Source organism: Crocodylus porosus, unplaced genomic scaffold (assembly GCF_001723895.1).
Source record: "Crocodylus porosus isolate Cpor-Errol unplaced genomic scaffold, CroPor_comp1, whole genome shotgun sequence".
Taxonomy (NCBI): Eukaryota; Metazoa; Chordata; order Crocodylia; family Crocodylidae; genus Crocodylus; species Crocodylus porosus.
The window spans coordinates 23,662,351-23,676,800 of record NW_017728931.1 but is presented as its reverse complement, the minus strand read 5'-3'; the positions used below and the strand labels follow the sequence as shown (position 1 = coordinate 23,676,800).

The 14,450-nt window shown below is 40.2% G+C and overlaps 1 protein-coding gene across 1 annotated transcript in view; it reads left to right on the top strand.

The window, feature by feature from the left end:
* Positions 1 to 14,372, top strand: part of RASSF8 (Ras association domain family member 8) — a 16,304-nt gene extending 1,932 nt beyond the window's left edge. Inside the window, exons 2-4 of the mRNA XM_019543873.1 lie at positions 5,161 to 6,050; positions 10,639 to 10,783; positions 12,204 to 14,372. Coding sequence (XP_019399418.1) covers positions 5,161 to 6,050; positions 10,639 to 10,783; positions 12,204 to 12,325 — 1,157 coding nt within the window. The 3' untranslated portion in view covers positions 12,326 to 14,372. The remainder of the gene's footprint in view (positions 1 to 5,160; positions 6,051 to 10,638; positions 10,784 to 12,203) is intronic.
* Positions 14,373 to 14,450: the final 78 nt, after the last annotated feature.

The window sequence follows — 14,450 nt, the reverse complement described above, 5'->3', positions numbered from 1 at the left end:
TAGAGTGCCACGCCCCCACCTTTCCTTCCTATCCTGTCCCTCCTGTACAGCCTATAGCCCTTTATATTCACCACCCAGTCATGTGTTGAGTCCCACCACGTTTCAGTGATCCCCACTATGTCCGGGTTGGTGTCAGCTAGCAGGAGGGTGAGTTCCTCCTGCTTGTTTCCCATACTACAAGTGTTTGTGTAGAGGCATTTGAGGCCTTCTGTGGATGTGTGTGCTGGCCTCCTAATCACAGCATTGCGCTGGCCCCTGTCACTTACCTGTGTATACATTTCACTCGTTGGTCTATGCTGGGCTGTACTTGTGGGTGTTGCTTGGTCTGGCAGTCCAATGATTCCTCCACCCTCATCTTCCCCTTCCCCCGACAAGCCTAAAGCCTGCCGGAGGAGGTCCGCCAACCTAGAAGAAAACACATGCTTACCTTTAGAGGAAAGGTGGAGTCTATCCCATCCAAGCATGTCTCTCGTCGTGATGTGCCGGTCATGGTTGAGGAAGCCAAAGCCTGCCTCGAGACACCGTTCCTGAAGCCTCCATTCCTGAAGTCATGGTCTAACTAAAATTTTGTGTCTTATATACAAGAGGTGTTGAGCCTAATTCTGTGGAGTCATTTCAGTCAGCCTGTGGGGCTCCCAGAGGGACCAGGAATTTGGGTGCAGGGCTAGGAAGGGTGGGGAAATTGCCACCAAGTTCCCAGCGTCAGAGCCCTGATGGGCTCATGTTGACAGCAGGAGGTGGACGGGCAACCAATAGTTGTATGTATTTCTTCCGCTCCCCCCATCATCATCATCACCACTGCTCACCCATCTACTCTTGGGCACATCCACATGTGCATTAATGTGCTTTAGTTAATGCTTATTAAATCTAGTACCCTTGAGTGCCTATACACGTGTGGTGATGCTGCTTCAACGCATGGTAGTTACTGCACTTCAACAGACTCCAGTGTCTAGTGTCAGTGTCCCCATGCTGAAGAAATGGTGGCAGGAGTTCTTTAACTAAAGCTTGTTTGAGCATTAGTTAGAGCTCCTGCTGCCATTTTTCAGTGTGTGGACTCTGATACATGAAGCACTCTGGGTGCTTTAATTAGAGCGACTCTTGGAACTGCTCTAATTAAAGCACACCACCCCCCTCACATATACTCCCAGAGCATGTGTATAAATGCCCAAGGGGTGCATCTACATGTGCATTTTAATGTGCATTAAAGAGTCACATAAAACCCATGCTTTTTACTTAATGTACATTAAAATAGGTTAATGCACATAGAGCATCACTTAAAAAGCATGCACTTTAGTTAATGCACATTAAGGCAAGCTAATTTTCCTGCACATTTTCCTAGTACCTCAGAATGGAATGAGTCCAGTTCTGGCCTGAGAGGCTCATTGCAGGCTAGATCTGGCCTACAAGAAACCCTGTGGTCTGGATTTGGTCTGAGGTTGCAGGTGAGTTTGATTCCCCTGATATACATATGTAGAAACAGTTATGATAATGCAGTTAAAAATCAGGAAATGCTAAAAAATACAGTCTATTTTCTCAATCTAAATTTTTATGTGCAAGTGTGTATTAAGTTCCTAATTCAGTAACATAGAGTTTTCCTGAATGTGTTATCGTGCATTACTGTGATGGAATTCATGCTGCAAAAATACAAAATGTAGTGGATGTGTCATTGGCATGAGGATGAAGAGGATTAATTTCCATGACTGTAGTGTGTAGAAGCCCTAATCATGGATGAGGATTCCACTGTGTGTGACACTATACATGCACAGAGCAAAAGCGATCTCTGCTTCTCCCCCTCCCCTCCCCCCAAAAAACCTTATAATCCAAGTATAAAACAGGGCAACAGATGGACATAAGAAGACAAGGGAATACTGTTCTTTGTTAAAAATCAAAGCAGTTTGTTTCTCTCTGCTAACAGCAATAGATCACAAAGAGCAATTTCAGCTTTAAAGGTCCCCGCATCTGAAACATTCTAATGTTTGGTTTGAATTAACTTGTTCATATTTTCACTTGTGAATTAGCAATACCCACATGACTAGAATCTGAAGGTTGTTTATTGTAAAGGGCATTAATCTATACCATAAGTAGCCTGGAGGAAAAAATCAAATGATATTCAGATTGGATAAAAGTTTATTTTGTTTTAAACTGGCTCTGACTCGGAGTGTAACTGCTGCATTGTATAAATATTAACTCTCCAAAGTGGGCCATGTTTTGTGCTGAGTTGGAGCCATTAAGTATATTGCTTTACGACTGTATACTGATCTTTGAGCTGTAATCCCAGGTATGAATCGCTAGCTAGGTAGTTGGCTGACATCTTGTTTAATTCCTTTAATTCATTTAATTCACTTTGACATCTTCTCCCCTCCCCTCCCCTTAACAAGCTAGCTGGAAACCATATGCCATGCACTTGCTTAATCTTGCTGTGCTTATAGTTACAAGGTTTTGAAACCATCCATCTCAAACAAGAATATTAGTGCCATTACTTTTATTGCAAGGCAAAAGAACTAGAAGTATTTAGAATTAGCCAAGTAAAGTGCAATGCTAAAACCTTTGTCCTAAGCAATGGGTTTTCTTCTTCCACTGGATTTTTAGAGTTGGTTAATATGCCGAGGTAAACTTCATTAGATTTGGGTTTTTTTTCCAGAAGTGACACTGATGCTTACTTAATACAGATTCAGTGTTACTATGTGTTTGCCATCCCAAAATATACTGCATCTTGGAACATTGGCTATTTTTAGAATACTTGATTCCAATAAGCATTAAAACTGATGCTAAACATGTCAACCAAGTAGACAGGTATGCTAAACTGATCGAATCGCTTCTAGTACTTATGTTGAGTCACGAACAGGTTTTCAGGTTTCTTTGTGAACTGATGCTCCCATTTTTACTTGTTTTGCTCTTCAGGGGGCTGGAAATGCCCTTAAATCTCCTTTCACTTGTGCTGGAAATGCCCTTAAATCTCCTTTCACTTGTGCTCTACTCTTGCTTCCTCCCTCCCCTCCCCCCCCCCAAAAAAATCCAATTAAGTATGAGACTAGTCATTCCAAGGTTTCTGTCTTCTAGTCAATCTCCATCTATCTTTTTTTTAGTTCCTAGGCATTATGAACTAGGAGTGTACAAAATGAAAATGGAGAAGTTCCAGATGCAGGAGCTATTTTCTCTAAAGCTCTTTCCAAGGTTGGTATGACGAGGACAGGCTGAGGCAGGTCATATATTTGATCTACAATGGCCCTTAATGCTTGTCTCTCCTAAAAATGTCTTGAGTGAATACACCTGTCAGTAGGCCTATGCGAAGCAGCTAGTATTCACTTTGGATTCGGATTCGGATTCGGCCGACTTGCGGGACAGTGATTCAAATCGCTGTCCCGAATCGATTTGGCCACTGCCAAATCTCCAAATCTGACAGGCCCCAGCTCCCGCCCACTGTCCTGAACAATTGTATTTCAGGCACTTACATACAAAAATCTGACCCAGCGCTGTGGCCTCTTGTCTCATTTGACATGACTATTAATTCAGAGATTGTATTAATAGATTAACTCATTTTTTCCTGGTTAATAGTTATTTTGGAGCTATTCAGAAATTACTGCATCTCTTTCTTTTGACAGCAGTTTCCTGTATCTGACCTTTTATTTGTTTTATAATGCTAGGAGTTTTATAGGGCAAGTTTCTCAAAGTATTTTTAGAAAGCAGATTTTTCCAACCTGTTGGAGCTTGTCATAGCTCAAATAAAAGGCAGGTTATTTAAAAACTGAAGGCAGAGAGGATGAAGAAGTCTTTTATGATGACCTTTAAAGTGTGATTAAACACATAAGGGTTAATGTTGTGGTATATAAAACATAATTTGTTATCCTCTGTACTTGGGTGGAGGGGAAGGGAGAGAGGGGAGGTTGCAAAATAAACCATATAGCATTAGGCTACCAGCTGCCCTGTGGTGTTCTGCAGAGAACACCACAGCAGTCACTAAAACTATTCACAGTATCAAAGATCTTTCGTAATAATTGGTACCGTGATAAGAAGGGGGTATATTTTTTATGTCATTTGTCTGTGGCAGGCAGCAATACTCGACGCCCTCCATTGAGCTGTCCTGTTCTTTTTCTATCCGAGAAAACGTTATGTCTGAACATGATTATCATCACACTGGTTAATACAGTACTGACTGCGGCTTAGCAGTCATCATAGACCTGTGCTGTGTTCCATATTTTATAGCTAATTGAGGCTTTAACTACTGTTTACAGTTTTGATGATACCACTCATTACCACTGTCCTTTAACTGATAAATTACATTTCTTTGACAGAGAAAAAATGCTGCAGTTTATGTAGGTGATGATACAAACTATACTTGCAAGTTGTTTGAGACTCTAAGTTCTCACTTTCTTATCTCTATATATCTCCCACCTTTCTAGAAATCAGTGTTTGTAGGCCATAGTTATAATTTTACCTCTGTGATTTGATACATTGGAATCAGGTAAAAACGTAAAAAAAAATGTTTCTTTTTTGCAGTTTCTTTGTGTTGTTAAATTTTCAAGTCACAAATTCAAAGTAAATCCAATATTTATTTGTTCATTCACTTCTGTATGCCATGAGAAAACTAATCCAGCAGTGTCTGTAAATGAAAAGATGTGAAATAGTCTGGGCATCAGTCATAATAATACTTATCATAATGCTATCTAAAGCAGCTGTCATATTAATTTGAAGACTGTTTACCCCAGTATGTTAATGACTGCTCTTACGTGTATTTGGAAGGCACCTTGTTCTGTATGGGTGCTATAGCAATCAAGTTCATCACTGAATTTTCAAAGCATTTTACATACAAAAATTCAGTGTCGGTACTTAAAACCAGAATTGTATGCATGTCTCCTATGTGCTATTTTTAGCATGTATTCCACAAAATCAGTGGAAAACTGGAGCTTCTGATATTAGATTTGGGATGCTGGACTTTATCCAGGAATTCCTGGATAATATGGCATGTGTTATGCGGGAGATTAGACTAGATGATTATGATCATAATAGTCTGTCACGGCCTTAAGTGCTATGAATCTAGGATTTACTTACTTTGTCCAGCTTTCTTGTAGGGTTTTAATAGGTAACATAATCTAATAGCTCCCTCTTTTGGGTGGCTTTGGGTAGTACAGCTTTCACAGTTCTCACCATCTTTTTATTTAGGTCGCACAGGAAGATACACATTGATAGAAAAATGGAGAGACACAGAGAGGCACCTGGCACCTCATGAAAATCCAATAATTTCATTGAACAAATGGGGGCAGTATGCAAATGATGTTCAGTTAATATTACGTCGCACAGGACCATCTCTCAGTGAGAGGCCAACTTCAGACAGTGTTGCTCGAATCCCAGAAAGAACTTTGTATCGGCAAAGCTTACCTCCATTAGCCAAGCTAAGACCTCAGAATGACAAATTGATAAAAAGAAGAGAGCCCAAAAGGAAATCTTTGACCTTCACAGGGGGTGCAAAAGGATTAATGGACATTTTTGGCAAAGGTAAAGAATCTGATTTCAGGCAAAAGGTGCTCAATAACTGTAAGACGACAGCAGATGAGTTGAAGAAACTGATACACCTCCAGACTGAGAAACTTCAATCCATTGAGAAACAGTTGGAGTCAAATGAAGCTGAAATCCGCTACTGGGAGCAGAAATATAATTCTAGCCTGGAAGAGGAAATTATTAAGCTAGAGCAGAAGATCAAAAGGAATGAAGTAGAGATTGAAGAAGAGGAATTCTGGGAAAATGAACTGCAGATTGAGCAAGAAAATGAAAAGCAGCTGAAGGAACAACTCCAAGAGATCAAGCAAAGGATTCTGGAGTGTGAGAGCAAGTTAAAGGACTGCATGGCTCAAATCTACAACATGGAAAGTGGCCTCGAGGCAGAGAAGTTGCACCGAGAAGTTCAGGAGTCCCAAGTGAATGAAGAAGAGGTCAAAGAAAAGATTGAGAAGGTGAAAGGCGAAATTGACATTCAGGGCCAACAAAGTCTAAGGTTGGAAAATGGCATTAAAGCTGTGGAAAGGTCATTGGGCCAAGCCACCAAACGATTGCAGGTAAGACCCCCTCTTCTGCATGGGAAAAGTCAAGATCTTTTTAAGTTTTGTTTAGTCAAAGAGCTGATAATTCATTTTGCTTACAGAAAATTCAGCCATGTAAGCTAGTCAAAAACAGAACATTTTTCATGATGATGAAAAAAGGACAGTATTATTCCTTCTCCCTTCCTTCCCCTTCATTTCCAGTTCCAAAGTGCGTGTGTTCCTCTCTGCCACATACCTTTAAAAAGTTGCCTTTTGTCTATGTTGATGCATTAAAGTGTTAATACCAAGAAAGACTAGATGGTATGAGTGATTATTCAGAATAAGACATAGACTGTTTTATGACATAGACTAGTTCAGCACTAGTCTAATATCATGACCACCTGGTGGCTATTTGGAGACTGGTGTGAAGTGTCCAAGTGGTCGTAGGCCCAGGTTCTCCAGGGTGCTAATGCAGCCAACTTTAATTTAAAGCAATGAAACTTCAAACCTAATTTCCTGGCATATGTTCATTAAAGGTACTATGAGACTTTATCCCCAGTTCCAACAATTGTGCCTCTACACATGCATGGTAGCAGGGTAGGGGATCAGGATTTTGGAATTGGGAATCTGATCAAAAACATTCCCTTTCTGCTTACTAGTGCAGGGGGAGTCTGGGATCAGATCCTGGGCTTCCCCTTGCACTAGAAAGTTGAAAGCAGGATGCCCACAGATTCAGGGCCAGGGCATGCAATCAGTTGAATGTCAGCCTCCCCTACATGTTTATTTTAAAGCCATAAATCAGCCTTAGTGTTATGCATTCTTTTAGAACATTTTTACAGCTGGTTTGCCACTTTATGGCACTGTAAATTGGGTGCACATATGGCACCGTTGTCATTTATGCCAGAATCAACATGTTAATTTCAGTATAAATGTAGCATGCAAGAGGGGGCCTTAGATGATGCCTTTTAAGGATCTGGGTCTTAGATCCTAGTGGAGGAGTATCCAGGGCTACACTGTCAAGATGACTACCAAATTTAGTACATGTTGGCAGAGGCCTGGACTCTCATCTTATTCTAAAGAACAGCTTTACGGTCCGAGTTTGAAGGCCCATGGAGGTAGCAAAGAAGGGGATGGGGGGAAGGGAGACAGGACTTGAATTACCCCTATGCTTAGGGTGACCATATCTCCCAGATTGGCTGGGATAGCCTCCAAAATCCGGGACTGTCTCAGCATCCCAACTCAGGAGCCAGGCATGTCTGGGTGGGTCCATGCCAATCCAGGACTTCTGCTTCAGTTTTTTTAAGGGAGTCCAGCCAATGGGCTGCTCCCTGGTTCAGACTCTGCTGGGCTGCGAGGGAAGTCAGTAGTCGAGGTGCAGAGGAGCTGCAGGGGGGAGAGAGAGAGAGACAGTGTATGTGCACGCGCATCCATGCTGCGCAGCCCAGCTCCACTTCTGAGAGCCACAGGGTGTGGGGGAGGAAGGGGAGGGTGCACCTGCTGGCTACCCCTCAGCCCAGATTTCCCTTAAATTATTATAGTCGCCCTACCTGTGCTGCAGTGTCTCTTTTTTGAGATAATGAAGGATGGTCAGGATAGAATTTAAATGTTATGTGTGGGGGAAGGGGGAGATTTAGCTCCAAAATTAGTATCGGAATATATTTGAGAGCTGAAGTGACGAGTGGTGTGGTTTCAAAACAGCTCTTTGGAGAATAGTCCATGCATTCATTTCAGGGTTCCAGTGATTTTATAAAATGATATTAAGTTGCTGTGAAGCCATGCAACCCTCCCCCCACCCCCCACTACAGAAGGGACATGGACAAATTGGAAAGAGTCCAGCAGAGGACAACAAAACATTATTAGGAAGGCTGGGGTACATGACTTCTGAGGAGAGGCTGACTGAATTGAGCCTATTTAGCCTGGAAAAGAGAAGACTGAAGGGGAATTTAATGGCAGCCTTCATCTCCCTGAAGAGTGGTTCCAAAAAGGATGGAGCTAGACTGTTCTCAGTGGTGGTGATGACAGAACAAAGAGCAATGGTCTCCAGTTGCAGCAAGGGAAGTGTAGGTTAGATATTAGGAAAAACTTTCTCACTGGAAGGGTAGTAAAGCACTGGAACAGGTTACCTAGAGAGGCTGTAGACTCTCCATCCTTGGAGATTTTTAAGATCAGGCTAGATAAAGCCTTGGCTGGGATGATCTAGTTGGGGATGGCCCTGCTTTGAGCAGGGGGTTGGACTAGATGAGCTCCTGACCTTCTAACCATAATTTTCTATGATTCTATGATTTTATGGGTATGTAGTTTTTTTACAATTGCTGGCAACACCTACTAAGGCGAAGTCTGAGTTCAAATTCCCATTATTACTCCATTTTACATGTAACAAGCTCCACGTTCTCACATGCATTCCTATTAAGCTACAGCTTTTTCCATGCTTGCTCTCAACCCAAAGCTAACTTGTTTTTTGATAAGCTAAAGGCATATCAGTTCAGCTCTGTTTGAATTAGGCAAATAGAAGGATATGGGAAGGCAGGGGAGTGATTTCCCATATGCTTGGAATCAATAGTTTAATAAACATTTCAATTTTAAACTAGAAATTTTAAATATGTCTTGTTTTTGTAGTCTTTGCTGAGTAAGGAGAGGCAGGAAAATTTGCTTTAGTAGTTTTTAAGGTTATGAATATAAAAATTCAGCATTTTCTTGAGACATTTGAGAATTACCAAATTACTTTTTTTCCTGTGTATTATAAGGACACCTTTGGTTAAAGATGTTCTCTGATTTAGCAATTTTTTTTCCTCTTTTCCTTTTTACTTTTAGAAAGGAAAAAGATTTTTAAATACCAAAATAACGCCTTGAACATTAATAAAGATTATGGGCAAATCTTCAAGCCAATATTTTTACAAGGTTCCAGATGAATCGAGAGCTTAGGTCAGTGGGGCATATACACTTAAATTTTTACCCTACAACACTTGAACTCAGGAATTTTCAAAAGCAAAAGTCATTGTATAATGCAAATGTTGTAACTTGCACCTTTTTTAAGGTCTTCTAATCCTGCTCCAGTTAAATGAATGCTGCAATGTATATTACTCTTCAGTCTGTTCTATGAAACATTCACATGTAGAGGTAACACTACAGTAATACATTTCTTTTAATTTGGGAACTTCCTAACTTCTGAATCTGATGCTCTGTTCATACTAACTGGGATAAAACAGATTCGGAGCAGTTCTAGGAAAAATCTGGGGCTTTTTCCCCTTAAAACTAATAGAATTTATGGATGGGTTCATTCCCTGTATTTCCATCCTAGTTTTTTGGCAGGTCTTTCTAAAAGAACAGAATGTGATTCTAGGGCTATTTGTTCTGTCAAGCGGCATTATATATACTTATGGAGCATCTCTGGTACACAAGCTGTAGAGCCAGAATAGTTGGAATTTAAGTGGGCTTTGTGCCCTCTTCAGATTTGATTGAGGCAAAGTTCAGACTTCCTTTGGTGCTTTGTGTTTATAATCATTGGCTTAGAGCTCAATCATGGTTTTGCCACAACCCCCAACCGAGGTGCCAATATACTGTCTGTAGCAGAACATGAAGTAGGTTATAGCTTTGTGTCACAGGTGGCCTTCTGGATCACCCTTTCCTACCAGAGGAAAGATCCTGTACGAGGTATCTCTGCCAAAGAATGCGCTATTGTAGTTGGTATATATTAAAGGGGACACATTGGCTATGCTAATTCCCACTCTTGCCAAGTGAATGGACTTAATATTACTCTGTTTTTGTCCACTAAGCAAAAGTGATGTCACAGGCCTGTTACCCATAATCTGGATAGCCAGCATCAGCAGGGACTAATGGGGTGTCCTTGTGTGGCCATCCCTGTAGGCTCCATCCTGCCCCTTGAATAATAGTATAAGGGATCACTTTATCCATCACCTTAACAAAGTGGGTGTGAGAAGACTTTATTTAAGGAAATGAACCTATAGGTTCAGCAGGCCACAGCAAAATGCATAGAGGATCTGTAGGAGACCCTAATTTTTTGTCCATTTTTGTACTGCTGTTGTGGCCAGAGGCCCAGCCAAGATTTGGCACTTAATTAAGCTAAACACCATGTACTCCTCTGATGAAAGAGAGGCCTAGAAGAGTTCAACAACAATACAGAGGGTGGGAGAAAAGAGAGTATAATCCTTAGTTCACACTGGGAAACTGAGGTAGAGAGAGATTCAGCTTTTTTCCTCAAGTTTATACAGGAAATCTATGGCAGAGCCAAGAAATGGATCCAGGTCTTTAAATACCTGGTGTCTTAAACATAAGAAAACTAGGTTCTGATGTTATCAGAAACACATTTTGTTTATGCTTGCAGTCTTCTGCTCAGGGACCGGAGAAGCATCTGACAGAGAACAGGCAAGCAATGTAAAGAGCTGCTAATGACTGACAAGTAATACTCAGCATCATTTTACCTTCTTCAGGCTATGAAGCAAATGAGCTTTCAGCTCTTTCACAGGAACAATAGGTTAAAAACAAGTTAGTTACCTGTCAAAGTAGGAGGAAAGGTTACTTGCTGCAGGCACACAGATAAGTAGAATTTTAGAAGTATGTTTCAAACTATGTCACAATGGACTCTCTTCCCTCTTCCTCTGCTCAGGACCGAGAGCAAGAACTGGAACAGCTGACAAAGGAGCTGCGACAAGTAAATCTCCAGCAGTTTATCCAGCAAACAGGAACAAAGGTCACAGTGCTTCCTGCAGACCCTATCGAAATAGAGGCTTCACATGTGGAGCTTGAAAGAGGTATGACTTGAAAGTTTTCTAAGAAAAGCAACATGCTTGCCTGTTCCTTTTACTCTAAAGGTGCCTATATACATGTTCTCACATGTTCTGATTAGAACACGTTGGAGCAGACTGGATTAATTGAGTCTGCTGGAGTGTTCTAATTGGAATGCTCCAGCATCTTATGTATTCAGTGTCCCACATTTCAGAATGGTGGTGGGGGCGCTTCAGCTGAAGCTTGTCAGACAACCTTTAGTTAAAGCACCTCTGTGGCCATTTTAAAATGTGGGACGCTGAATACATGATACACTCCTAACAGCTGCTCTAATTAAAATGTCCCTTACGCCCACCCCAGAGAATGTGTATAGGCACCCTGGTGCAGTGTTTCTCAACCTTTTAAATGGCAAGTACCCCGTCACTTCTGAAAATTTTAATAAGTACCCCAACACTCAATTTTCCGGGGCATTTTATATTTACAGACTAGTGTGTGCTATATCTTGGAAGAACGGCTGTGTATATAAGGCTGTGGTATGACAGATATCCGATCTGGTGTGGGTAGGGTTGCCACCTTTTACACCAGGGGTGCACAACTCAGGTATGTACCTGGGCTACACGTGATGTTGGCCAAAGCTAGGAGGGCTTTGTGCAGCATGAAAAATTATTACTGGGGAATTTAAAGCACTGCACAATGCATGGTGTACCAAATTTTTTGCTATGGTTTTGAGAGGAAGGGGCGAGAGAGAGAGCATGTTGGGATACCCATGTACCCCTTGCCTGTATTTCACATACCCCCAGGGGTACGCATACCACTAAATATCAAGTGACAACTTCATATATTTATTGTGCAACAGTATAAAGTGAAGTAGAGACTACTGTGTATGTGTGCATGCACAAACTTGTGAGCATATATATAGTTGCCTCTTAAGCTAATGCACACGTACAAGTTAACTTCTAATGGAACAGCCCCCAAAATAAGGAATTGTTTTCCTCTGGACATTTATTTTGCCTCATTCATTCTACTTTTCAGAATATTCTTCTCAAATGCACCTTTTCCAAGGCCCTTATTTTCAGTTCCTGTGGAAGCCCTGTTTACTAATGATAGCATGGTATTTCTTTACAGAGGAGAGGGAATTTGGTCTTTTGAGTATGCATTTTTCTAAGTCCACATAGGTTTGAGACATGTACATTGCAAGCTCTTTACGTAGGTTGATTTAGTCAACTAGGAAAGCTAGATGTGCAACTCCCTTTAAAATGGATAGGAGCTGTGTACATAAATCTCAAGTGTGGTAGTCACATGTATGTATTTGCATGTGTAATTCTTTATTTGCACATGTAATTCTTGCTATAACCAAGCCCTATAATGGGCAAGGGGAAAAAGCATTTTCTATTAGAATTTCTCTCCATTCTTGCACAAATCATACTACTTATCTTTTCTTCGCAGAGGTGACATTTCAGTCTGGGTCCCTGAAGCGTCCTGGTTCATCAAGGCAGCTCCCCAGTAATCTTCGTATTCTGCAGAATCCTCTGTCATCTGGTTTTAACCCTGAAGGCATTTATGTATAACAGTAGATACCTCTTCCGGAGAGGACCTACAAAGGTACCCTGGACATAATTTTTTTGATTTCACCGATGCTGAATGGAAGAAGGTTTTCCTTTCTGTTGGGCCACCCCACATTGTTTCTTCATTCTACACACCACTTGGAGCCATACCCTTGTGCACTGATATGTTAAAGAACAAAGGAACCATGTTGATACACAGTTGATGACGGTGACATTTCTGTTCAACACCTATTGTGTAAAAGCTTTATTACTGCTACTTCAGAAGCATTTAGAAAAGTATTATTCTATGTATACACATAAATAAAACACTGACTGAGCAGAGTGAAGGAAACCACATATTTAACGGATATAAGGTTTAATTTATTCCGTTTAATCAATGGCTGTGTGAATGTTGACCTTTTATTATTTTTTTTTATTGCTTTTAACTTGTGACTGATTGTGTAATGTTGTATTTCTCAGTTTGACAAATATATATATATATATTTTTCTTTTTGCTTGTGCAAGCATCCAGCATTTCATCATATATCAAGTCTCAACCACAGGAGTGTTGTGGAGGTGCTGTATCACCAAGATGGTCTTTAACAATTGATTGTGTGTGCTGACATTGTGGATTATGATACATCCTGCCCTTTGCTATCTTTGAAGGCCAAACTGAGTTTGGAGGATTCATTTTCTATTGATTTCTGCTTTGAATGAACTATTAATTCCTCAAAAGATTATGGAATTTATACCTGGCTTGATATGACTATATCCAGTGTATGACTGAAGATGCGCTAGCTAGACTATTTTTTTTTTTTATATAGAATGCCTATTTCAGATATTTTGCCATGTTGTATATGCCTTTGAGAAGCAAACAATGTAAGTAAGGAGTCTTCATCATATCTTACCAAAAGGGTTTATTGTATTTTCAGTGTTATTTTTACTCTTTTTTTTTCCCTCTCACCAGCCGTTACAAGGTTCTTGTTTTGCTGTTGCTAAAAAGAAAATCTGGAATTCACAAAAATTCTCTCAAAGCATGATGAGTGTATAGAATCCTGGTCCCATGGAAGCTGGCAGCACCAGAACTTCTACCAGCTTCACTGAAGTCAGGATTTCTCTCTCGATTCTTAAACCCTGCCCCCCCCGCCAAGAACATCCTGGAACGTGTTTAGTCAGGTCAGCCAGTTACACAACACTTATTTCAGTATACATAATCTTACAGATGGGAGAATGAGGAAAGAAATTCACACATTTAAATAGTAAACTCCATTTATTTTTACAATGTTTTAAGTTCATCTAGCACACAACTAAAAATCTTAGTAGCTGTCAACAAAGGAGCTCTCCAGACTGTTTAAAGGTAAGTGTATTTATAAGTATGAGACTTCCAAATAATATATGGGTTGCAATATGAAGCTGTTATCCTACACTCAGATTCATACAACAGGTATCTGAGTTGTTACCGAATACCTTTGGCTTGAATAGGATTCCCATCTGTACAACCCGGAGTCTACCAGATATTATAATGCCACCAGATATTGCCTTCTCATGTCACTGATGTATAAAATGCCAAGTTTGATTAACTAAATTCAAAATTCAGAAATTTCAAATTTCCCAAATTCAAATTAGAAACCCAATTTCTTTTGTCCAGACAAATGCTAAATCAAATTCCTTATGTAAAAAAAGCTATGTAGTCACACTGATAAAGTTTTATAGAACACAGTAAAGATGAAAAATTTTGAAGAATTACATGCAATTATTTTCCTTCCTGTTTTATTAATGGCACCATATGTACTAGAAATGGTGCTGTACTAAGACTAACAGCAATTTCAAATCACATTGTGACATTATAAAAGACTTTTCCAAATGGATTCAGCTGAAAAATAAAATTCAGCACTCTGGATTCTTTACCTGTGAACAAACTGGAAAATGTACTGCTCCAGCCTAAAGAATCTTTATAACACTTGCACGTTTTGATAACAGGTTATTATGATTCCGTGTTCCACTTCTGTTTTATTCAGAACTTTTCTTATGTTAAAAAGAGAATGTATATATTAGTATAATACATACATGATTCGAGGACTCTTATTTTTTGTCCAAAGCACTTGAGCATATATGCCTTACTTCCTGGGCCCAATTTACAGGGAATAAA